Source organism: Melozone crissalis, unplaced genomic scaffold (genome assembly GCF_028551555.1).
Source record: "Melozone crissalis strain CALT ecotype California unplaced genomic scaffold, PUWL_Pcris_2 ptg000061l_1, whole genome shotgun sequence".
In the NCBI taxonomy this organism is placed as follows: domain Eukaryota; kingdom Metazoa; phylum Chordata; class Aves; order Passeriformes; family Passerellidae; genus Melozone; species Melozone crissalis.
The window spans coordinates 6,317,280-6,343,284 of NW_026535839.1; the positions used below are offsets into that span (position 1 = coordinate 6,317,280).

Genomic DNA, 26,005 nt, shown 5'->3' on the forward strand with positions numbered 1-26,005 from the left:
GCTCTAAGAAATATTGAGGTCATAACAGGTTTTGAAAAATAATTATCTGGACAGAGGAGTAAAACCCTGCTAATAGAGAGGGGAAAAGCAGCAATGTTAAGTGAAGCCCTTCTTAGATGTCAGGAAATAACACAGGGAAGAGGGAGGCTAAGTACATTCCAGGAGAGCTCAGACGAAAGCTTACATCTTGTTAAATGCCAGAAAACCCACTCCTTGCTGAAGGTTATCCTCCCATATTGAATTGCTGGTGCCCAGGAAGGCATGTGCTCTGGATCCAGCTTTTCTTGTGGTTGTGGAGTTCATAACGTCTCTGCTCTGCGGCTTCTCTGATGTCTTATGAGAGATGAGTTCACACTGCCGTTCGAGTGCAATTCAATTAAAAAGTCAATTAGCCCAGATACAAAGCCATCGGATTCATTAAGCCTGCTGTTGGTGGAGCAGCTCTGCTTTGGTTCTGGTTGATTCTGCTGCCTTGCTGCACTCTGGGCTGTGTGGATCCTGGCCCCAGCCACGCGTGCGCAGCCTGCCAACCTCTCCTCGCCAGGTTCAGCAGTTGAAAATGCTGCAAGGGAGTAGCTCTAGGCAGGTCCCTACATGCTGCACAGCTCTCAAGGGCTGTTAAGTAACAAGCAGCAAGCAGAGCTTTTAAGAACATGGTTTTCGACTTCTCAGAAGGAGCCACAGTGCCTTTCTGGGTCACCCATCTCTGCCTCTCGAGTTTTTATTTAATTTGAAATACGTTTGGGATTATGTTGTGTTTCCTAAAAGTGAAATGATGGCGTGAAAAAATGAGTCTGAGTTTTGTCAAAACTGAATTGTGTTGATTTCTCTCCAACTTCTGCTAGTTTGACTTCAGCTTCAGAGCAGTTGTTTCATAAAGGGATGACTACAAAGTGATTTTTGGATATTTGGCTTCTATTTACCAAGGAGAAAAGGATTTGAAGCAAATATGAAATTTACAGCTTTGTATTTATCAGTAATTAGATACCTCAGTGAGAGAATATGACACATACTGTTAGCTGGGATCTAACAATTTGTTCCTAACATTCAACTTGAGTTACAAATTGAACTAGTTCTGGTTCTTAAAGAGATGAGTCTTGAAAAAGTGTCTGGAAAAACAAGTCTTCCCTGTTTAAATTAGGAATGTGCCAAATGACTGGCAGGTACTTGATATATAATTTAAATTTAAAACAGGAAGAAACAGTTCTAGATAAAGATCTCCTAGGATATCTAGGGGAAATATATGCACCTATATTTAGCTTATCCCTGGTTTCAACCCCCAACTGCACACACAGCAGCGTGCACTTAGCTTTTGAAAAGAACAGGCCTTGATCCTTTAACAAGCTCTGCAAAGCTCCCTAATAAAGTTGCATCCCTGTTGATCACATGTGTGCTCCCCAGTTCCTCCTTTGATATACCTTGTTCACAGAGATAAACAGTGGAGCCGCAGCTGCTCGGGAGCTGTTGGAGAAGGGAGCTGATGGAGGGTGGTCATGGACAGCAGATCCTCCGCAGGAATCCTGACCCTGGGGCTTTGCCATGAGAAGGGAGCAGCCAGAGAGATTACTCAAGGGCTGAGGGTGGCATGGGCAAAGTGTCTAGCTGGAAACCTGCTCCTTCAGTCAGCTCAGGGTGGGCAGCAGGGTCAGGCCTGTGAATCAGAAGAATTTTCAGGTAATTGAAACAGAGCTTGACTAGAAAGTGAGAGAAAGCTGTTGGAAAGGCCGCATCGTGGGGCTGCACGTTCAGAAGGAATTTTTACGACATGGCATGTGTTCCCCATCATTGCTGGAGAAGGACAGCACATTCTGTAGCACAAGGAGAGAAAAGGGAAGGCAACCACAGAGGGGCACATAAATCAGTTTGTATTTTGACTCTCAAAGATAATTTTCAGAAACTTCAGTGGAGAGAGAAATGAAGATGGAGAAGGGAGGCTGGAGAAACAAAAGAAGAGGAAGTTTGGATTATGGGTGGAGAGTGTAGATATGCTGTTTGATTTAGGAGAAAGCAGAATGAAGGGAGGGCAAGATTGTTCACAAAATAGCAAGTTAGCCTGATCAGAGCATTTTGCATGACTTAGCACATTTTTCCTCCTCTATAAAGGCAGAAACTTGAAGCAGAGAAAGTGAAGAAATCTGAGCCAGCGTGGGGATGTGGGAGGACAGGTCTGTCACTGGGACAGAGGGAAGAAGAGCTGAGCTAACAATTGTACCAATAAAGGTCAGGGTAGATAGAGCAGGGAGGTGAGGCTGAACCCTTGCAGACTTTTATCTGTAACACACTGACCTTAATGAGAATTACCAATGTTCTTCCTTTGACACCTGCAGGGCTCAAGGAGGCACCGCACCATGGAAGTCTCCATCAGGAGTCACTTCCTGAGTGTTGCTGTTTTCCTGATGCATTGTGTGGTCCACAAGGCCAGCTGTGAGAAGGGCAACACTTCCCCTCTGCACTTCACCCACTTCTTCTACAATGCCACCATCTATGAGAATTCGGCCCCCAAGACCTACGTGGAGAGCTACACCAAGATGGGTATTTACAAGAGAGAGCCTGAGTGGGACATCAGGTACAGAATAGCTTCTGGGGACAACTCTGGTCTGTTTAAAACAGAGGAGCACGTGATCGGGGATTTCTGCTTCTTGAGAATAAGAACCAGGAGCAGCAACACAGCACTTTTAAACCGTGAGGTCAAAGACAGTTACATGTTAATAATCAAGGCCACAGAGAGCACCTTTGCCTACGAAGCCTGGGCCAAAGTCTTGATCCATATTCTGGACAGAAATGACTTGAAACCTCTCTTTTCACCCCCCTCCTACAAAGTGTCCATCAGAGAAGACACTCCTCTGAAAACAGTGGTCAGCATGCTCAGTGCCACTGACGCTGATGCTGGCCAGAACGCTGAGTTCTACTATGCCCTCAACACCAAGTCCAACCTATTCACTGTGCACCCCACCACGGGGGCAGTTATGGTCACAGGCAGGCTGAACAGCACCCATCGAGGCAGGCATAACCTGCAGGTTTTGGCTGTGGACAGAATGAGAAAGATCACAGAGGGGAATGGCTTTGGGAACTTGGCTAGTCTCACCATCCAGGTGGAGCCATCTGCCAGGAAACCCCCCTCTATCTCCTCGGTGAAGGTGACATCACCTGACTCAGGTGAAGACTTTATCTATGCAACTCTCTCTGTAGAAAGTGGTGACTCAGAAGCAGGGATTGATTCGGTCGAGTTTGTGGATGGAGATCCGGGAAGACATTTCAGAGCCATCAGATCCTACTTTGGGAGCACTGAGTTCATGATTGTGTCAAACAAAGAGATAAACTGGTTACTTTACCCCTTTGGTTTCAACCTCAGTGTGCAAGCCAAGGACAAGAGCAAGCCACCACTGTTCTCTCCTGTCAGAGTTGTCCACATACCTCCCTCCAAGTACGTTTCTGCCAGGTTTGAGAAAGAAGTGTACCGGGTCCAGCTCAGTGAATTTTCCCCAGCTGGAAGCCAGGTTGTTATGGTGAAGATCACACCAGCTGTCCCAAATCTTAAATACATTTTAAGACCTACTCCTGACAGCACAAGCTTTAAGATCAGTCCTCACACTGGACTGATAACTACAGTCAGAGCAATGGACTTCCATGAGCAGTCTAGTTTTGAGCTTGAAGTTACGAGCAGTAACAGTCACACATCCACCACTGTTATTGTTGACATCACCGACTGCAACAATCACGCTCCAATTTTTACTCGGCCTTCGTACCATGGGGCCTTTGATGAAAATGTTCCTCCTGGCACCAGCGTCTTAACAGTAAGGGCTACAGATGAAGACAAAGGAGACAATGGCTTTGTCACCTACAGCATAGCCAACCAGAAATCAGTTCCCTTTGTCATTGACCCCTATTCTGGTGTCATTTCCACCTCCAAGTCGATGGACTACGAGCTGATGCAGAGATGGTACCACCTGCGGGTGTGGGCGTCAGACTGGGGCTCACCCTTCCGCCACGAAACCGAGGTGTACGTCTCCCTCACGCTCAGCAACGTCAATGACAACGCTCCTGTGTTTGAGAAGGCAAGCTGCAGTGGCACCATCCCACGGGACTTTCCAGTTGGGAGCCCTGTGGCCACGGTCTCTGCAATCGACAGCGATGAGCTGCAGCATATCAAATACGAAATCAAGTCTGGCAACGACTTGCAGCATTTTGAACTGAATCCCATCTCTGGAGTAATATCCCTTAGAATATCTCTGCGAGATCTTCCTTCTGAACAGCCACTTTTCTACTCTTTGAAAATAACTGCAACAGATGGAGAGAACTATGCTTTGCCAACATCTGTAAACATCACTGTGGTCAGCCCAGGCCTCCCTGTCCAAATGCACTGTGAGGAAACAGGAGTCTTGAAGCAACTGACAGAAACCATCATACACTCCATCGAGTCTCAGTCTCAAGGCCATGGGCAGGATGATGAAACATCTCTGAACTTGCACCTTATAAACCATAATGCTCCTAAGTTTGATGACAGCTTTCCACGATCCATTGATATCATAGAGACTGTTCCCATCAACTCAACTATTGCTGACCTTTCAGCCTTTGATCCTGACACTGGTTTTAATGGAAAATTGGTTTATGTGATCTCAGATGGAAACGATGACAGCTGCTTTACAATTGACCTGGAACTGGGTCTCCTTCAAGTCCTTTCTCCTTTAGATCATGAGCAAACCAGCTTCTACATTCTCAACATTACTGTGTATGACCTTGGCACACCACAAAAATCATCTTGGAAACTATTGGCTGTGAATGTGTTGGATACCAATGATAATACTCCTAAATTCACTCAAGGTGCCTATTGGGTGGCAATACCAGAACATGTAGCAGCAGGGACAACACTAGCTCAACTGAAAGCAGAAGATGCTGATACCGATGACAATGGGAGAGTAAAATACTCCCTCCTAACCCCCACGGACAAGTTTGCCATTAACAGTGTCACTGGAGAAGTGACAGTTACAGGTGCTCTAGATAGAGAATTGTGGCCTTGCTATGTGCTGAAAATAGAAGCTAGGGACCAGCCCAAAACAGGCTTCCAGCTGTTCTCTGTCACAGACCTCGTTGTGACTCTGGAGGATGTCAATGACAACACCCCTCAGTGCCTCCCAGCCCTCAACAGTGTGAAGGTCCCCGAAGACCTGCCCGTGGGGACCATTCTCCTGTTTGTGGAAGCTTTCGACCCTGATGCTGGCTCTGGTGGGGAGGTGAGGTACAGCCTCATCAACAATGAGGAGATGATGTTTCATGTGGATAAGCTGACCGGGGCACTCCGTTTGGACAAGGAGCTGGACTATGAGAAGAGGGAGTCTTACAACCTCACCGTGCAGGTCAGTGACGGTGGGAAGCCCTTCTCTCGCTCTTCCCTCTGCCACCTGGAAGTGAACGTCATCGATGTCAACGAGAACTTGAACCCACCACGCTTTGCCTCCTTTGTCTTCAAAGGCTGGGTGCAGGAGAACAGCCCCAAGGGCACGTCAGTGATGATGGTCACAGCCAAGGACATCGACAGGGGCAAAGATGGAGAGGTTCAGTATTTCCTCCGAGAAGGCACTGGCCTGTCCATCTTCCACATTGAAAAGGACACAGGTAAGGACATCTTCATTTAATAGTGCACCTTGAAGGCTTAAACTACCTGCTATGTTTGGCTTGGCTCTTTACAATGTTCTGTACATTCAAGCCATTCTTGATTATGCAGGGATTTACTAACTTACCCCTGGATTAGGGCTTTTTCTCCTTAAAATAACAGCAAATCAATGTCTATCCTCTCCCAAAATACCATGGTTTTCTCTATCACCTGTGTACCAAAACTTAACCTCAGCAGCAGCAAGCCCCTCAAACAATCTCACAGCCACACAAGGTGGGTGTGAGAGTTTGTGTGTGCAGCCAAGAGCAGGAAGCAGACTTGAGACTGCTCTGTCATCAAGGACTAAGCGGTCTGAGTTCCTTAAATCCCTCACAAACACTCCCTGTCCTTCTCCCAGGCACCATACGGACCATAGGATCGCTCGACCGAGAGGGAACATCTCACTACTGGCTGACTGTGCTGGCCCTTGACCTGGGAACAATTCCTCTGTCTTCTGTGACTGAAATTTATATTGAAGTCACTGATACCAATGACAACCCACCTCAGATGTCCAGACCTGTCTTCTATGCCTCTGTGATGGAGAATTCCCCACCAAACACATCTGTCCTTCAGCTTGATGCCTTCGATCCAGACTCCAGCTCAGAGGGAAAACTGACTTTTCACATCCTGACTGGAAATCCTCAAGGACTCTTCACCATTAACCTCATTACAGGTAAGACTCACCCAGCTCAGCATCTGTTTTTGAGGCTTCCAAGTGCCCAGAGGATGTTACATATTCAATATAAAGAGCCCACACAGCTGCCTTTGTCACATTTCTCTGCTGCAGCAAAAGTCCCAGTCTCCAAATACACTCTGTGGGGAGTCTGAGGATTGAAACGCTCAACCTGAGGGCTGCCATTTGCATCCAGATGGCTCTTAGAATGACACAAATGTGCTGCTTTCAAAGCCCCAAACAGTTGCTTTTAATCTTCCCCCTTGTAAACAACTGTTGCACAGCCTGAGCCGGGGAACAACACCCTTCTGGAGGTGACTGTTCTGACACAGACCCAAGCAGGATTAACAAAAATGAATTCCACTGCACTTAAAGGCTCCACCCATTCTCCAGCACCATTAATGTAGTAAGTGTAGTAAGCCTCTTCTGCCATCTTCCTAGACTATATCTTTCATCTGAGGATTATTTACCAGATCTTCCAGAGCCATCAAAAACCCGCTGATGTTTTGTGTAAACAGCTTCCTCAAACAATCCCAGCAGAGCTGACATTGGGCCAGTCTGGCAGGGAAAGCTGTGCCGAGCCCTTCATGCCATCAGCTCCTGGGAGAGGAGGGAAGGGAGGGCACAGAGCATGGGAGAGGATTAATTGCATGACTTTGATCTCCTGGAGATGATAAAAGCAGTTCAGCTACTGCAGCGGGATGGAAGCTTGCTCTCAGATGAGGAGCTGGGTGGATTGGAAAAGGCTAGAGCTGCTCTCAGCTATGTGTTTCCAGTGGTGTGATGGCTCTCTGGCAGTGCTCTACAGCTGGCTAGGAGGGAATGGAAGAAAGAAATTATTATTATTATTATGAAATACTAAAATATTTTTGTCACAAGAACCTCACGGGGTGTGTTTACATGGCACTGTGTAAATGCACCTGGAGATGTCAGCTAACTGTGATCATTGCTGCCCACAGCTGGAGCTGTCTGTGCTGCCAGAAACCTTTTAGCCTGGTCAGGACATTGCTCTGCATCCAACTTTCCCACATAATCCAAACTGCCACGCACAACCCAGCCCCAGGACAGCTTGCACAATGCAGGGTTCTGCAGAAATGTTCCTAAATGTTTTAAGCCCTGTGGCATAAAACCACTGCCTGTTTGATGGGATGTGGAGCAGGATGGCTGTCAGGGCACCGAGCTGGCTCCCCTCTTCAGCTGACCAGCCATGCATCCTGCAGGAAATGCAGCCTTTATGATGCAGGCAAAGCTTCCAGCCCCATTTGAGTGCAAAGTCACGATCCAAGGCTGGTCCGCAGCAAAATGAGTGACTCTGGCAAAATCCAAATGTTTGCTAATGAGACACCTCACCTCTGAGCCATCCCATTAATCCTACCTTAGACAAAAAAAGCTCTCTCAGGAATGAGTCATCTCCTCTCCATCTCTCCCTATACTCGAGTGATTTGCATGAGAAGAGTGATAAGTTTGTCAGTTCTGAAAGAAACTCATGGTCTGATCTTATCTCTTGGACAGTTGCTGGAAGTCTATTCTTTAAACCCTGAGCTTGGAGGTTGTTTAAGGTCCTGCTTCCAAGCCTGATGAGGATTCAGTTATCCATTATTTTACTTGCATGTCACCCGAAAGAGCCTTTAATTACCTATGAACATTGGCACAAACGGAGCAGTTATACCCTCATGTTTACAGTATCTAAAGAGAAGTCATTTGCTGCTGCTGCCAGGAGGAATATCACAGCTTGTCTAACGTTCAGGGCCCTAGGCAGCCTTTTGGAAACCCAGCAGTATTTTCATTCTGCAGGCTAGTTGCTCCATTAAGTAGAATAAAACCATAATCTTTGGTCTCAGCTTGGTAGTCCAGTGCTGGAAGATGAACTGCTGTCATCCCCATTAGTGCACGATTATATATGTATGTAAAAAATGGTTATCCCACTGCAGGGCAGAGACTATGATCAAGACATCTCCTTTTTGCCTATCCCACATGGTCATTGTCATCAAAAGACAGACAAATAAACACAGTGGCACTGAAATAAGAACACAGGAGGGCCAGAGGTCAGTCTGGGTCTCTCCTAGGTAGGACATTTCTGGTAGTGGCCTCTAGGCAAAGGGAGAGGAGGAGGAGGAAGAGGAAGCTCATTCTCATCCTGTGTCTTAATAGGAATTAAGGTCCTGATGTGCTGCTACAACAGGTGTATCTACACCCAGAATTACCCTGCAGAATAGCCCTGGATAATCATTTAGGGCAGAGTGACACATTATTTCAGGTAACCTAATTCAGTTGCTGGTTCTGTGTTTGATTCAGTGCCTTGACATGGGCTGGATTGTGGAGACATAACCAGCAGGGCCCTTGACTTCTCTTTCTGGCCTTGCAGGGGAGCCAAAACAGCCATGGTAACTGTGCTGGCTTCTCCAGCATTCCCAAACACCACAGGAAGGCTGTAAGATCTCCGAGCTCTCTAAAGAGGGTGGAGGAAAAGGAGGAAAATACATGAAAGGCTGATGAGAAGAGGGAACAGAACTGTGCACTGAGATGAAAGCTCTGTGCCATGGGCAATGGAATCTCTCCAGCCCAGCTTGGCAGCTGGTGTGGAGCAGGGTTTGTGGGAGACAGGGGTAGAGGGATGCATGGAGAGATGGGCAGGTAGCAGGGCTTGGGGTATTCTTGTGCTGGAAAGGTTTTCAGCTTGTTTTGTTCAGGATTTGATGTGAAGGGGGTTTGAGTGCAGACAGGACCAGGAGGAGCTGGGAGGCTGTGGCAGGACAAAGCCATTCATCCTGCTGAAGGGGTGTTTGAAGAGTCCTTTTACTTTGGGTTATTTGTCTCCAGCTCTTATCTAGTGCTTGTTCTTCTGGTGTTTCTTGTGCTGTGACAGTGTCCATTGGCTTCCCCAGGGTGTCTGTCATTCCCTGCAAGGAAAGATTTCTCTACAGGGAAGGACATCCTGCTCTTTAGGCCCAAGGGATGGTTGCATGGCTGCTCCCCAGAATTAACATAACACACAGCTGAGCATGGAGCAGTGCACAGTGGGGTCAGAACAAGAGGTGGGGTGGTAGGAAGAGAAGAATAAAAAGGTTAAATGGAAACAGGAGTAAGACAAGAGAAAGAGGGTTTTAGGAGGACAACCTCTTCCCTTCTCAAGCTCTTGTGAAAGCCTCAGTGCCTGCAAACCTGATTCTGGCTATTTTAACTATCTTAGATTTTCCCCCCTGCAGCAAGGGCAGGGGGCCAGCAACCTCCACCCCAGCCCTGTTCTTGCCAGCAGAAGTTATTATTATTTTTTGTTCCCTGACAACAGTGCCCTGGTAATTCTGGTGCTCTTGTTCCAACATGACCAGCCTTCCTCTCTGCCCTTTGCAGGCAGCAAGCAGGAGAGAGGCAGACAATCCTTCCTCACTGCTGTGTGTGGACAGGCTGCTGGAGCGCAGTCCATGCCTGCCTGCATGCAGGCAGCAGAAAGCATTGTTCCTGGGCCCTCACCTGGATGCAGAGCTTGGCTAATTGGCCAGCTGCAATTAAGACCTTTGACAGTGTTGTTCAGTCTCTGTAGGATTCAGCAGAAACCATCAGGGCCTCATGCAAGAGCATAAATACAGGACACCCACTCAACTCCATCACAGGTCCCATGGGACAGGCTGGATGGGGTTTTCCAGCAGGGCAGGGCACTGATAATTCACACACATGCACATGCACACACAAAACATTCATTAAAACTAAGCATGCACTTCCCAGGCCTTGCAGGGGACAGCAGAAAGAACCAAGGAACTGTGTCCCCAGGCCACAAAAGCTGATGGCAGCTCCCTTTAATAACAGCTTCCACTTGCATTTTAGCCCTCTGGCCTCACAGGGTGTATAACCAAGCAGCACCAAGTGAAAATGTGCATTAATCCCAGCTGCCTCTCTCAGGAGCCGTGTGCAGGGTCCATCTCCCCAGCTCCAGGTGCTCCGTGCCCGTGTGAACACTGCTGTCAGTTTGGGCATCTCAGCACCGCGGCTCCAAACGGGAATTAGGGTGATTAACCCTAATTAATTAACCACAAGGCCTTTCAGATCCCAGGGCGGAATGGTGACTGGCTCCAGAGCGGGGAACCAGGAGTAAGGGACAGAGTTTGCCTGGAGTCAGGAGGAGAAGCAAACCCTTCGCCTTGTGGCTCAGCAGATGTGAAGATAAAGCAAAAGAATTCCATCTGGTGAGACTCCCAGCTGGGATACAGCACAGGTTATGTGATAGAGAACAGAGTCACCTCTTACTCCCCAGGAGAATGAACATCTTCAGTGATACAGACATTCAAGTGTCATTAAATTCCAGTTCGTCTGCCTTCACTACAGTCCTTCTCCAGCACTAGAAAGCTGAGCTATGATCCTGCTTTCTTTCATGTTTTTCATTGAGTCATGGAAGAATTTCAGGCTGTGGCCAAGCAAATCCAGATAGTTACTCTAGAGTGGTTAAGTTCTCTTCCATCAGCTGGTGTGCAGTAATCCAGTACAAACTAGGTGTTAGTCTGCTGCAACTGGATTTTGGAATCTGATAAACCAGAAACATCCCCAGTGTGCACATGGATATCTGTTTTCAATATCTGTGTGTCCTGTGGGCTTTTTGGGCCGAAATTATGAGGCATTCCCTGGAGTAGCTGCAGTTCTGGGCTCAATAGCCAACCTGTTGGTAGTGAGGACAGGAACATCAGAGATCTCAGTGAGCTGCTGCTGCAATTCCTTCTCCAGGCCCCCATTAGAAGACATTTCCATGAGTTTTGCTGCTAATGGGGCCATACAGGCTCTCACTAACCTGGGAAAGTTTTAAAAGCTCCTCAGCCAGCGGGCTCTCTGCTGAGTCCTCTTCACCTGCTGAGATGTTAAAAGGATGATTAGGGAGAGAAAAAACCCCACTATGACAGACAAGCAAACAGAATTTTTCAAGCCATCTTGTCATAATGCATTAAGGAGTGTTGATTTATGATTGCAAAGGCATCAAATAAATGTTTATCACCATGGCTGGTGCCAAATGTGAATAATCCCAGAGAACAAGTGGAAACGGTGAACACAAGTCGTGTTCCAAGCAGCTGCTCCTTGCTCCCTCCTTCAGCTGTTTCCTGCAGCCATCTGAAATTTTCTCCTGCTGTCGTGCTCAGACAGACACACACAAAAAATATGGTACACCTGAAGACAACACTGTTAATTAAAGCTGTCTGGTTTTGCACCAGAAATGAGAGTAGAGATGGGTTCATGCAGCTGGGATGTACAAGTCTTTCAGGCCACGTGCTCACACAGACATGGCATCCCATGGGAAGCATTTCCCAGGGTGGGGTGAACCTGTGTCAGTGCTTGCTGTGCTCAGGGAAATTCGCCCTGCCTTTTGCTGGTGTGAAGAAGCAGAACTTCCCTTCACAGGGAAGAGAGAGACCGTGATAACTGGGAGTGGACAAAAACACTCACCTGTCTCAGCCTTGATGACTTTCAGGAGGTCAAGTATTATATATACAGTACAATACAATATTACATATACAATTTCCATTGTTGGTAAAGCAGTTGTAAAATGATCTGGAGCTGCTTTTCCTCAAAAGTGAAGAGTCAAGGCACTCAGCAAGGACTGTTATGAAACCAGACATGGAAAGAGAAGCCTCAACTCCATCCTTTCCACTCTCTCATCTACTCAGCTTAGTCATTGATGGGCCAAAAAGGGGCAATTATGATGTTTTTGTTTCAACTCTATTTTGTTTCAACTCAAAGTTCTTCCCTCCTGCATCCAGCCTATTCCCTGTGGCTAAACTACTGTGTATTTTTCAGAAATCCCTCAAATCTTGCAATTGTTTGAGGACTCACCTTGTGTCTCAGCAAGGCTTAAATAATATACCAACATTATTTTTGACTGTGTACCTTGTTTTTAGCCTGAATACATTTGTTCTAGCAGTTGTGTAGAGGGTATTTCCCAAGACAGGAGACAAACTTTTGTCAAAACACTGTAAATTACAGAGAGCAAGGTTCAGCAGAGGAAAAACAGGAGTAGAGACTTGTTAAGACACTTGTTAAGAGGCCAGACTTGTGCTTGCTCATGCAGAATGTTTCTTACTTAGAGGCATAAGAAAAGTTTTGTTTTCATGGTCCTGCAACTTTTCTCACCTAATGCCTTGCCAGCCCTCAACTGATGCAGGCATCTGGTAGGTGTTCCCCCTCCTCCGTGGTCTCTGTGATCAGAGAGCAGCAGCCACACCTCCACAGAGGGATTCAGGCTGGGAGGGGATGGGTTACCCTCTGGGGGTATCTGCCTTTCTCCTCTGATCACAAAGGGAGCCTGAAACGGGACAGGTGGGCAGGCTCATCTTGGGCATTCAGGGATCTGATCATCCCCGGCTTTTCTTGCATGCTGAGTCTTGGAGCTCAAAGGGTTTCTTTCTTGGCAGGTCTGATTTCCACGACTTCACGGCAGCTGGATCGAGAATACAAGGCTGAACATATCCTAGAGGTGGGTAATGATGATTGTAATTAGCTTTATTTACCTACAAGTGTATTAAGTCCTCAAAGGGTTTTCCTTGCAAGTTGGAGCACAGAGAAAGAATCTCATCCCATCAGCTCCCAACTGCTGGGAAACTTAATTAAATGGTGTGTGTTAACCCCAGAGACAGCTGCAGCAGTACTGCAGGGTTTATTATTTTCTTGCTGAGGACTGGAGCAAAAGTTCTGTTCTGGAAGCTGTGGGAATGCAGGAAGGGGACTGGAACTGTCCTCTAGCAGGATGGTTTATACATCATGGGGGAAAGAACAAGCCAGAGAAATCCACCCTCGATTATCTCATTGTATCAGATATTGCTGTGTAGCTTTGCTCACCAGCCCCCATCCCCAGCTGCTCACAGCTATGAGTATTCCCATCAGAGGGATCTGGAGGTTTTTGAGCCTATCAGGGTCTGTCATTTCTGTCTGCACAGCAACATGCTGGGAGCGTGCACAGGCAGGGCAGGGTGAGGATGGCTGGTGCCTGGCCAAGCCGTGGCAGTACAGATGTTTTCAGATCTCTAATCTGTGTGTGATCTCTAAAGACCAGCCTGACCCACTGCCCAGAGCAGCTGGAGACAGGAACCCTGCAAACTCACCATGGGCAGGCCCTGCACAGTGCCCGCTGCAGCCTCCAGGCTTTGCCCTGCAGAGAGGAGCAGTGCCTCGGAAAATGCTGAGGCATTTTCCCCCCAAAACCCCCCATGCTGAATCCTTGTCCACCAGGCTGGAGGCTGACTGGTCACACTCTAGGTCACCTAAGAGCCCTGTCACCCACTCCCTTTGCTTGCTGAGTCCTTGCCCACCAGGCTGGAGGCTGGGTGGTCACCTAAGAGCCGTGTCACCCTCTCTCTTTGCTTGCTGACAGGTGGCTGTCTCTGACAACGGAGAGCCAGCCCTGAAGTCCACCAGCAGAGTCGTGATCCAGGTGCTGGATGCCAACGACAGCCCTCCCAGTTTCCCCCACAAGCTGTTCATGGTGCAGCTCCCCGAGAGAGAGGCCTCAGAGACCCCACTGCCCGTGTACAGGCTGATCGCCTCCGACCGCGACCAGGGCCAGAACAGCCAGGTCACCTACACCATCGAGGAGGAGGAGGAGGGCATCTTCACCATCAACCCCACAACCGGCACAGTTTTCTCCAGGAAAGCTTTTCCTGCCTCTGAATACAACATACTCACGGTGAGAGGGAAGGACAAAGAGCTGATGGGGAGAGACAGGCAGAGCGGGAAAGAGAGAAAGGGGTTCAGAAAGAGAAAAGATGAAAGAGATGGAGAGAATGCAGCAGTGGAGAGGAGGAGAGCTTGAATAAGGCAAATGTGTTAAGGGAGAGAAAGTGGGAGGGAATGGTAGGAAGTGCAGACAGTAGGAAGCTATTAAAAATGGACAATAAATTTAAAATTAACTCTCCAACCTGCCTTCAGAGAAGAATACAGTGATCCATGATCCCATACGGGTGTGGACCCAAACCTGAGCAGTCTTTGGGTTCCATCATGCCTCGATATGGCATTCTGATCAGGCCATGGAGCTTGGATGTGGGTTCAAAGCCTCCCCACAATCTGTGGGTCCTTGCAAACAAGGCTTGTGATCCAGGCTGCTATGGATAGAGCTTGGCAGATTTACTTGACAGTAAAGAGGAATTTGGGTTGCATGGCTCTGTCTTGGAAGCAGCCAGAGCATGAGCCACTGCCTCAGGATTTGTTTCATGGGATTTTGGGTACATTGGGAGCTGAAACTTTCCCTGGAGCTCCCATGAGCTAACTCAGCTTTCTCCCTGGGTGCACATGCCTTCCTCTGCAGGTCAAGGCCACAGATGGTGGCAGCCCCCCGCTCTCCTCCCACGTGAGGCTCCACATCAGCTGGGTCGCCCGGCCTGGCCCTTCCTCAGAGCCTCTGGCTTTTGATGAGCCCCACTTCAACTTCGCCGTGATGGAAACAGATCCTGTGAACCACATGGTAGGAGTGATCAGCATCGAGATGGGCCCCAGCCAAGTGTGGTTTAATATCACAGGTGAGGCACAGAAATCAGAGCAGTGTCCATGAGCGTTTGCTCTTGCTCCCTTGGCTTTCAGCGCTCGCATGCCTGAGCTAATGGAATTGTTTGCTTTAGGTGTAGGTGAGCTACAGGGAAAGCTTTCTCACAGGCACCAGGAGGTTTAAACAGCCATTAGACAAAGCTGCCCATCCAAGGCCTCAGGTGCCAAGTGCAATTACCCAACACGGTTTTTTAATGGCAGTCTGGAAGTTGCCTGTGTTTGAGGTGTTCTCCGATGTCGCACGAAAGGCAGGGCATGCCAGTGCCAGCTCCTCCTGGAGTCAAGTGACACTCTTGGTTTTGTTAAAACTGCCTGCGAGGATCCAGGTGTGTGGCTGAGTGTTACAGATACCCCCCATATCTCTCTCCCTGTTGAGTCTTGAGCAGGGAATGGAGAAGGAAGCATTCCTCAAAGACTTGGTCTGCCCTAACTTGTGGGGCTCTCCCTTCTTCCTCACCACATCCCAGGGGTGATTTAGACATGGAATGTGGAACTCTAGGGCCTCCTTCTTCAAGACACAGGATTCAGAGGGGATGTGGGCTGTCCCCCGAGGGGACTCTCCAGGCATTGTGTGCAGAACTGGTCCTACCAACAAGGGCCAATTGTGCTCATGTAATCTGATGTTTTGAAGTGGTGCCCCAATCAACCTTGCACAGCCTTTCCCTGGTACTGCCTGCAGGGCCTGTCCTTGTCAGACAAAGCCTTAATTGGGCAAGTGAATAGTTTTTCCCCTTACTGTGTTAGGGCAAGGATAATGGTGTATAAATACAATTAACCAATAAGAGGTACAACTCTACAAGGAGCAAGACAATATCAGTGCAAGGTTTATCTGGCATTAGTAGTGTCTTCTTGGGTCTACAGAATTAATGGTGTATTCCTCTGAATGTTGTCATGTCATTTCCCTGCTGACTGCTGGAGCGTAGCTTGACCTCATCTTTCCCAGTTCATAGAGCTCCAAGTGATGCTGAATGCTCTCTTGGTTTCTGTCCTGGTGGAAAAGGACAGGATTTTATTTTCCCTGCAAGGGAAGGAAAGCATCATGGTAGCTGGGAACCAAGGGGGTGATGCAGAGATCCAGGAGCCTTCAGCATCTCATTCAAAGCTTCCCCAGACCACAATCATTTTGTCACTGGGATTGATGGAGTCTGCAAAAACCTCTGACAAAGCAACATCACTCCTCATCTCTTTCCTTTTCTGGGTTTCTTCTTTCCATTGGACACTGTGCACAGGGAGCTCTTCTATTTTTTCTCGGGGAAAGACATCCATGGGTCTCTCTTCCCTCTGTCTATGCTTCTTTCTGTCTCCTTCCCAATAGGAGAGCAGTGGTCTGGATGGCTGGTGAGCACTGCATTCCTCCAGCAAGGGAAGATTTGTAATTCTACAACCAGCAAAGATTTTACCAGCTGGTAATAGAATAAAGCAGAACCCAGAGCATCCAGTAGCCAGGAAGGAAGAAGCTGAGACCTGAGATAAATTACAGGAAACTGTTTCAGCTTCTCCATATCTCAGAGCAGCTTTGCAGGGTTTAATGTGCAAGAGGGGCCCAACAGGCCCCAGCAAGTGAGGCATGAGAAAGGAGCTGCCATGCCAGGGCTGAGCAGCGGTAGTGTGAGGGACAGCCTTCTGCTGCTGAGCTGCTCAGGCCTGCTGTTTCTGGCCATTCGCAGCCATCTGGGTTGGAGGCAACAGGCTCTGCTCACCCTGGAAGCACCGTCTGCCTCCCCAACTGTTGGAGTGTTGAGAATTCAGGGAGCTCACAGGCTCCCAGCCACGATGATGGGGACCATTGCTGATATGCTAACAGTATGACCTTGAATCAGAAGCCAGCAAGAGCCCTGTTCTGCCCAGCAGGTCCCTGGTCCATGCTAAGCTAGTGATGGTACATGGCTGGAAACCTTGTGCAAATAAATCAATGCTCAAATGGGCCTGTTGCCAGGCTAGCCAGGACATCACATGCATAAGTGCATCCTTTCCCCTTCTCTCCTCCTCCTCATTTTCCCTCATTCCCCTCATCTTCCTTTTCACACTCCTTTGTCACCATCTGTGACTGTCCCTTTGTCCAGCTTTGCTTTGTTCTCCCCATCTCCTGTGTGCATCCATCCATCCATCCATCCATCTATCTATCTATGTATCTATCTATCTATCACATGGTGTTTTGAGTTTCCAGATTTGGAATGAACCTTACCTGTGGCACTGTCCCCAGTCTGACTGACTGTAACTGCCCTCCTGTTTCCCTTCTCCCCCGTGTCCCAGGTGGTGATGATGACATGGATTTTGACATTGAAAAGAGCACAGGCAGCATGGTCATTGCAAGACCTCTGGATGCAAGGAAGAAGTCAAGCTATAACCTCACAGTAGAAGTCACTGATGGGTCCAGTACGATCAAAACCCAGGTAATGTTTTTTTCTTTAGTGGAGACCCTGTTGAGAGGGAGCATATGCCAAAGGGAATCTTTCCTCTGGGTCTGCTGAGCTCTGGATCAGGTGCCAGGCACAGAAATGTCCTCACACTGTGATCCTCCATTACACAGTGGCAGTGTAATGGAGGATCCTGCAGTACACAGATCTTAGACCAAGCTATGATTGTTTTTATGTTGTTGGAAACGCAGCTGGTCTGGGAGCTGTTGATCCCAGGCCGCACACAGGGACACATCCACACCAGCCAAGCTCCAAAAGGAGGCACTTCACTCTCAGGCATGTCCCTGAGCCCTGGCTAAAATGATGAGATTTTGCCCATCTTTACTACCCTGAGGAGGGGTGTTCAAGGCATGATCTTTCACTAGTCATTTTCTCCATGCATAAGAAGCAGCCAAAAATCCAGCCTTCAATGCAGAGGAAGACCTAGGATGTGAGTCACCTGTCAGTAATGCTTATCATGGGAAATTCTCTGTGGGGGATGATGAGTGAGGAACTCCACCATTCCTGTGAAACGTGATGCTAAGGGATGGCCACATGTCTCAACTATCTTCAAGTATTGTTCCAAATAAACAAACAAAGCCCCACCTTGCCTACTGTGCATTCCATGCCACCTTGCATCTCATCCCCACGTTTATTTTGGCACTCAAGGCCGCTAGCAGATGTCAAGAAACCTGCTCGTGTAAAACCCCCATGGCATGCTCAGGTTTGCTGAAGGAAGCAAATTATTACACTTGGTTGAGGCTTCCTAAGATGCAGGAGGCACATCAGTAGGAGGGTCAGGACAGCCAGGGTAGGAGACCACACAGGAGAAAGCAGTGACTTCCCCAGCAGGATTCAGGATTCCCAGCATGTGCTGTTCAATGCAGAGAGGAAAACTTGGCTAAAAAGGGTAGAACAGAAATTTTGCTTCTCCACACAGTTGCTGCTCTTGAGATAGGCCAGACCCTCCCTTCTTTAACCAAACATCCCCTTCTGTCAGCTTTCTGTTGAGTAAATAGTGGGGGTTGCTGTGTAGGCACCAGCTAGCAGCAAAGCTGGCACCACGGCTGAGCTGCTGCTGCTTTCCATGGCAGGCTCTGACTGCTTCCCCATGTGCCAAGTGCAGGCACGTTCACTCTGAATGCCTTGCCAGAGACTGGAGAGATTTTGAACAAGGAGAGGAAGCAAACTGAAAAACACAAAAGGGGAAAGCACAGCAGGTTTTCCTTGGGATGAAGGACAAAGGGGCTCTCGGTCATCACGGATGGCAAAGCTCCAAGAGTTGGAAAACTGTGATGGTTATGGCACTCAGAGTGTGTCAACACCCAAGAAGGATTGGTAGCTGAAATTTTACATGGCTGCTTGTCCAGTTGCTGCACTCACTGTGCTGTCTCTCTCACAGGCATTTATCCACGTGATTGACATCAACCAGCACCGTCCCCAGTTTCTTCAGAGCCACTACGAGGTGAGGATTCCTGAAGATACCCCCTCAGGGAGAGAGATCCTTCGAGTCAGTGCAACAGACAAGGACAAAGGAAAGGGGCTCATCTACACCATCCATGGCAGTGTGGACCCCAAAAGCACAAGACTTTTCCAGCTGGATCCAGGCAATGGAGCCCTCACAACGGCAGAAGGCTTCAGTTCCCAGCCCATGCCTCAGCACACCCTCACAGTGATGGTGAGTCCTAACCAAGCCCAACCAAGCTGAGTCCACCAGTTTGGCCAGGATATATGGGTCACTGGAGAAATTAAAAATGGTTGTAGTCTTTGAGGGAGGATTTGTCTGGAACAATAGGGAAGAGGAAAGCAGGGTGTTAACCTTTACTATATGGCTAAATGTAGTTAACACCCTGCATTCCTCTAACCACCTTCTTTGGAGGGCCACTGGATTCTTACAAAAGAAAACAGAGTGTGTAATAGTTAATGTTTGCTTTCAGATTCAAGGCTGAGCTTTGGTGCTGAAACTTCCAGGCTCATTCCCAGCCAAGGGGTTGGTACCATTGCAAAACACCCATCTCTGTAAGAGTGCTGATGAGTTACTTGGAAGATAGTGCAGGAAAGACTGGGTCGTCCCTGGGTGTGACTGTTCCTGCTCTCTCTCTGCCATTCAGGTACGAGACCAGGAGGTCCCCATCAAGCGGAACTTTGTCCGAGTCATTGTGCACGTGGACAGCTGCAACCTTCACCCTCCCCAGTTCAGCAGCATCCATTACGAAGCAGAAGTGCTGGACTCTGCCGTGGTGGGCACAGAGGTCGTACAAGTCAGAGCCCTTGATCAGGACCAGGGAGCTAATGCTGAAATCCACTACTCCCTTCAGGCAGGTGAGAGCCATGCAACAAGATGGTTTAGGTTGTGATCGTGCCTGCATTACCATGCTCTAACTGGTGGCCACTTGACCAGCTTTCTCTGGCTGTTGCAAAGAACATCAAATGGCTGCACAGTTCTAAAATGTGATTTTCTTCCTACCCAGAAAAAATCCAGAGTGAGTAGGTAATGTCCATATTATGGATTATTAGCATCTTTTCTTAAGAAGACAGCTTAATGTTGAGTCACTAGTCAAAGAAAAATAGTGACTGGACGAGTTAGAACAGCCTAAAATCTGCTCCTCTTTTTCCATGGGAACTATTCAGTTGTTAGGCAAAAGTACTCCCAATTCCCACAGGAGTCATCACCATTCCACTATTTCTACCAAGAAATACATCCTCAAGGAATGGTGAGAACCCTCTCAGCATTGACTGGTGGTGGTTTTGAGTCATTTATGCTCAATGGGCAAATATTTTATCATTCACTATAAAGGTTAAAACTGAAGTATTTATGTCTGTGCCACACGGCCTATTTAGCCTATAAACTCTTTGCAGGAGACAAGCCATCCTTTGCTACATCTTTCTCACTGCAATTTAGATCAAGGACCGAGGAATTTAATTGCTCCTGAAGTATTGGTAATTACAAGCATGACAGGGCTTGAAGGAACTAGTACTGTCTGTGCTACCATGTTCTGCACATGAGGCAAAAGCTTCAAGCACATGCTCTGCCACCACTAAATATGTTTAAATTAGAAGGGTGTTTATCTCCAATTTACATTTTGATTGATTCAAATGTTAGCTCGCAGATCTCAATGGGTTTGTTGTTCTTACAATTAAAATTATTCAGAAATTAATTAATTTCTCTCAGTAGAAGAAACAGATGTTAATCAGGTCTGCAGTCAGGAGAATCTATGAAAAAGAGTTGTAGAAAACAAAGACCAGTAAGGTGTCTGCATTCTTCACTCTGTAATTTCTCTTCTTGCAGGTAATGGGGAAGGCTTCTTTAGCATCGACCCATATTCTGGAATTGTTACAGTTGCCCAGAAACTGGACCCATCCAGGCAGGAGCGATTTACTCTCATTGTAAAGGCAGAAGATCAGGGGTTTCCTCAGCTTAAAGATTCTGCCACAGTACATGTCCACATTAGACCCTCGGATCGAACCCCTCCAAAATTTCTAGAGGCTGAATACATCACAGAGATCAGTGAATCCACTGCGATTGGCTCTCCTCTGATCCAGGTTTCAGCCGCAAGCTTGTCACCAGTCAGCTATGAAATAAAAGATGGAAATGGAGATGGAGTGTTCTCCATGAACTATCAGTCAGGCCTTATTTCCACTCAGAAGAACTTAGATTTTGAGCAGGTGTCTTTTTACCAGTTGAAGGTCCGTGGTACCAACATGGCTGGAGCATTTATGGACGCAGTGGTGCTCATCTATGTCATAGATGAGAATGACAATGTGCCTGTCTTCGTTAAGCCTTCCTTCGTTGGCTGGATCATGGAGAATGCCCCATCCCAAAGCATGGTTCTGGATGAAAGCAACGCTCCCCTTGTCACCTATGCAACAGATGCTGATCAAGACTCCAATGCTTTGCTGACTTATGAGATTTTGGAACCAGAGGCACTGAAATATTTCACCGTGGATCCCAGCACAGGGACACTGACCAGTCGTGCTGATATAGACTATGAGCTCACCCCAGTTTTCCACTTCAGTGTACATGTGCATGACGGTGGAAGTCCCAGCTTGTTTGCATCCAAGCCTGCCAAGGTCACAATCCACGTTAAAGATGTCAATGATTCGCCTCCAGTCTTTCTCAAAGACACCTATGACATTTCTGTCTTGCTACCTGCCCACCCAGGGATGGAGCTTTTGTCAGTGCAGGCGAAAGATGCAGACTCGGAGGTGACCTACAGCATCGTGGAAGGGAACCTTGACAATGCATTCCATATCCATCCACTAACAGGTCTCATCTCCATTCATAACACAACTGGCCTGAGAGGCTACCAAGAGCTCACAGTCAGAGCTGGTGATGGCTTGTATAAGAGCACTGCTCTGGTTAAGCTAAATTTAACTCGGGCACAAGGTACCAGCTTGAAATTTGAGCAAGATGTATATACAGCAACTGTGATGGAGAACTCTACAGATGAGAAGACTCTAACCATTCTTGGGGTCAAAGGATATCAGCTAAATGAACCTCTTTTCTACTCACTTTTGAATGAAAGGGAAAAGTTTAAAATGATCCAGGCCTCTGGAGTTCTTCAGACCAAAGGTGTGAAATTTGACCGCGAAATGCAAGACATGCACGAGGTAGCTGTGGAAGTGAAGGACAACAGGAAGCCACCAAGAGTGTCCCAAGCCACAGTCAGAGTTTATGTAGAGGATGTCAATGACAACCCGCCACAATTTGAGAATGTGCCATACTACGCCTCGGTGCAGGATGGCACAGAGCCAGGGGATGTCCTTTTTCAGGTGTCAGCAACAGACAAAGATATAGGGGATAATGGAGCTGTTACCTACTCATTTGCAGAGGAATACAAATACTTTTGGATAGACCCTTACCTTGGAGACATCTCCCTTAAGAGGCCTCTTGATTATCAAGCGTTAAATAAATACAACCTCCGGGTCATTGCTAAGGACAAAGGAGAGCCTCCCCTGCATGCTGAAGAGGAGGTTGTGATCAGTGTGAGGAACAGATCCAACCCTCTGTTCCAGAGTTTGTACTACCGAGTGAAGGTGCCAGAAAATGTTCCCCCATACACATCTATCCTCCACATCCAGGCCCGCAGCCCCGAAGGCTTGCGCCTCATCTACAACATTGTGGAAGAGGATTCCTTGAAACTCTTCAACACTGACTTCAAAACTGGTGTCCTCACTGTCACAGGGCAGCTGGACTATGAGCTAGAGACAAAACACACATTCACTGTCAGAGCCACAGACACAGCACTTGGATCCTTCTCAGAAGCCAGAGTAGAGGTGGAGGTGGAGGACATTAATGATAACCCTCCCATATTTTCTCAGATCGTTTACACAGCGTCTGTCTCGGAGAGTTTGCCGCCACAGACCCCTGTTGTCCAGCTCTTTGCCTCTGACAAGGATTCGGGCAGAAACAAAGTGGTCTCCTATCAGATCATGGATGATGGTTCAGATGCTGCCAAGTTCTTTAGTATTGATGCCAGCACAGGGCAAATAACAACAGCTCAAGCACTTGATTATGAAACAAATCAGCAGTTCCGCATGAAAGTCAGAGCTGTGGATCACGGGGTGCCTCCACTCAGTAGCGATGCCCTGGTAATTGTAGATGTGACAGACATCAATGACAATCCCCCTGAGTTCAGCCAGCTTCAGTATGAAGCCAAGGTCAGTGAAATGGCTACGTGTGGGCACATTGTGATCAAAGTCCAGGCCCTGGACCCCGACAGTGGAGACACCACCCGGCTGGAGTACGTGATCCTCTCGGGTAATGACAACAGGCACTTTGCCATCAACAGCACTTCTGGGATAATATCCATGTTCAACCGCTGCAAAAAGGACTTGGAGCCATCTTACAATCTCAGAGTTTCTGCTTCAGATGGAGTTTTCAAGAGCACTGTGCCTGTGTATATCAACACCACAAATGCCAACAAATACAGCCCCTCTTTCCAGCAGAATGTGTACGAGGCAGAGCTGGCAGAAAATGCTGAGATAGGAACCAAAGTGATTGAGCTGCTGGCTATTGACCCAGATGGTGGCCCATATGGCACCATAGACTACACCATCATAAATAAACTCGCCCATGAGAAGTTCTCCATAGACAATAAGGGCTGTATTGCCACACTGCAAAAACTGGACAGGGAAAATTCCACAGAGAGGGTCATTGCCATTAAAGTCATGGCCAAGGATGGGGGTGGGAAGGTGGCCTTCTGCACTGTCAAAATAATCCTTACAGATGAGAATGACAACCCACCTCTGTTCAAAGCCTCTGAATACACCCTGTCCATCCAGTCCAATGTCAGCAAAGGCTCCCCTGTCATCCAGGTGCTGGCTTATGATGCTGATGAAGGTGCAAATGCAGATGTCATTTACTCTGTTGACTCTGTGGAAGATGTGGCAGAAGACCTTGTGGAGATCAATGCTGCCACTGGGGTTGTTAAGGTCAAGGAGAGTCTTATTGGTTTAGAAAACAGAGCCTTTAACTTCAAGGTGAAAGCTGAAGATGGCAGACCCCCTCACTGGAACTCCCTTGTTCCAGTGAATCTCCAGATTGTCCCCAGGGAGGTGACATTGCCAAGGTTTTCTGAGCCCCTTTATACATTCTCTGCATCTGAGGATCTTCCAGAGGGGTCAGAAATAGGGTCAGTCAAAGCTTTTGCAGAGGATCCCATTATATACAGCCTGGTGAAGGGAACCACTACAGAAAGTAACAAGGACGAGGTGTTCACACTGGATGAACAGACAGGGGCTTTGAGAATCAAAAAACCTATGGATCATGAGACCACCAAATGGTACCAGGTGGATGTCATGGCTCACTGCTCACATCTGGAGACTGAGCTGGTCTCTCTGGTCTCTGTGAATATCCAAGTGCAGGACGTGAATGACAACAGGCCTGTTTTTGAGGCAGATCCCTACAGAGCATTTGTCATGGAGAACATGCCTTCAGGAACCACAGTCATCCAAGTGACAGCTAACGACCAGGACATGGGAAGTGACGGGCAGGTGACCTACAGTCTGGAAGCAGAGTCTGGCAACCTCCGTGGGCTGTTCACCATCGACGGCGAGAGCGGGTGGATCACCACCCTGAAGGAGCTGGACTGCGAGGAGCAGGAGATCTATCGCTTCTACGTGGTGGCCACTGACCACGGCAGGAAGGTGCAGCTCTCTTCCCAAACCCTGGTGGAGGTCACGGTGTCTGATGAAAACGACAACGCCCCGCAGTTCACCTCAGAGTTCTACAGGGGGTCTGTCATTGAGAACGCGGAGCCGGGGCAGGTCGTTGTCACCCTGAGCACCATCGACGCCGACATCTCCGAGCAGAACCGCCGCGTCACCTGCTACATCACCGGTGAGTAGTTCCTGACTTCAAATCTCCAGTGGGCAAGGGGAGAGTGTCATCTCAAAGTGAGGGTTTGAGACCTTGTCTTACAGGTTGTTAGTACAGAAATAGTGTTACACTGACAGTTCTGTCAGATGCAGGAGATGGAGGCTGAGCTCTGTCGTGAACTGGACTCAAATGAATCTCGGGAATACAAAACCCTTTAGTAACTGCAGTGAGTTGACCATTAAAATAACTATCTCACCACTGAATTGTCCTATTTCTCTGAGAATAAATAAATAATATACATATAAGTAATTATATGTAACTGCAGTGGGTTGATCATTAAAATACAAATGATCATTAAAATAACTGTCTCACCACTGAATCGTCCTATTTCTCTAGAAATAAATAAATAAATAAATAAAATATATGTAAGCAATTACACTGTGCTGTAGAAATATTTATTTACACTTTCTTAGCAGAGGAATATTTAAGACAGTGTAATTGTAATGCCTGTTGGAAGGACAGGAGAGGCAGTACAGCAGGGAGGAAGATTTTTCTCACACAGATATTGTGATCTGTATTTAAGTTATTTGACCCAGTCTTTTCTCCTGCCAGCACTGCAGTCAGTTTATGCATCACATATATACCTGTAGCCTATTTGTGTTTTTTAATAACTATGTATAACTTTTTGGTATTAAGTGTTGTTTCCTACAAAACCACTTGGAGGTTGGCTTAATAACAAGGCTGCAGATAGTCACTCTGCACTGGGGAATATTTAAGACTATCACGTCAATCTTAGAAAAGGTTTTGGCTAACAAGAAATACTAAAAATTACTCTTGCATCCCTGAAACATCACATATGCCAACTGAAATTAACCACTGCTGTAAAATAACAAAAAAGTTACACTGGAATGTTTGTTCTGCATTTGCACAAGTAGAAGCTTGCTTTTATGGTATTTTTTGACCCTAAAGGGTCTTTCTAAGACCTGGGGCAGATCCTTCAAATTAAAATGTTTGTTCAGGCTCAAAGGAGGACCCTTCAGGGTCAAAACATTAGGCCAGATCATGCTGCAGCCTGTTATCTATTATTGTAACCATCTGAAACAGGGGAGGAATGCTGGTGCTTTCATTTGGTTTATGGCATGCCTAGGTATTTGCAAGCCTTTGAGAGGAAAGATTTAATCCATTATGTATTCATGTTTCTGCCCTCTTAAAGGTAGTAGTGACTTTCAAGTACTTTAAACCTGAGAGGATGCACACTTATGTTAGGGGTGAACACCTTGTGCTCTCTGCTCTGCATGTACAAACACAGATCAAACTTTACAAATAAACATGGAAATGCAGCAAAAGAGAGGATTAGGTGAACACGGAGTCCAGCTTCCCCCTGTCCACACTGACTTCAAACACACAGAAACTAAATCTGGGCATGGCCTGGTGTTTCCCAGCATCAGAAGAAG

At 47.5% G+C, this 26,005-nt stretch overlaps 1 protein-coding gene across 1 annotated transcript in view; it reads left to right on the forward strand.

The window, feature by feature from the left end:
- Window positions 1-26,005, forward strand: part of FAT2 (FAT atypical cadherin 2) — a 55,136-nt gene that overhangs the window by 9,139 nt on the left and 19,992 nt on the right. Inside the window, exons 2-10 of the mRNA XM_054287996.1 lie at window positions 2,328-5,613; window positions 6,009-6,323; window positions 12,713-12,774; window positions 13,669-13,980; window positions 14,599-14,809; window positions 17,088-17,227; window positions 18,633-18,908; window positions 19,342-19,552; window positions 20,520-24,572. Coding sequence (XP_054143971.1) covers window positions 2,349-5,613; window positions 6,009-6,323; window positions 12,713-12,774; window positions 13,669-13,980; window positions 14,599-14,809; window positions 17,088-17,227; window positions 18,633-18,908; window positions 19,342-19,552; window positions 20,520-24,572 — 8,845 coding nt within the window. The 5' untranslated portion in view covers window positions 2,328-2,348. The remainder of the gene's footprint in view (window positions 1-2,327; window positions 5,614-6,008; window positions 6,324-12,712; window positions 12,775-13,668; window positions 13,981-14,598; window positions 14,810-17,087; window positions 17,228-18,632; window positions 18,909-19,341; window positions 19,553-20,519; window positions 24,573-26,005) is intronic.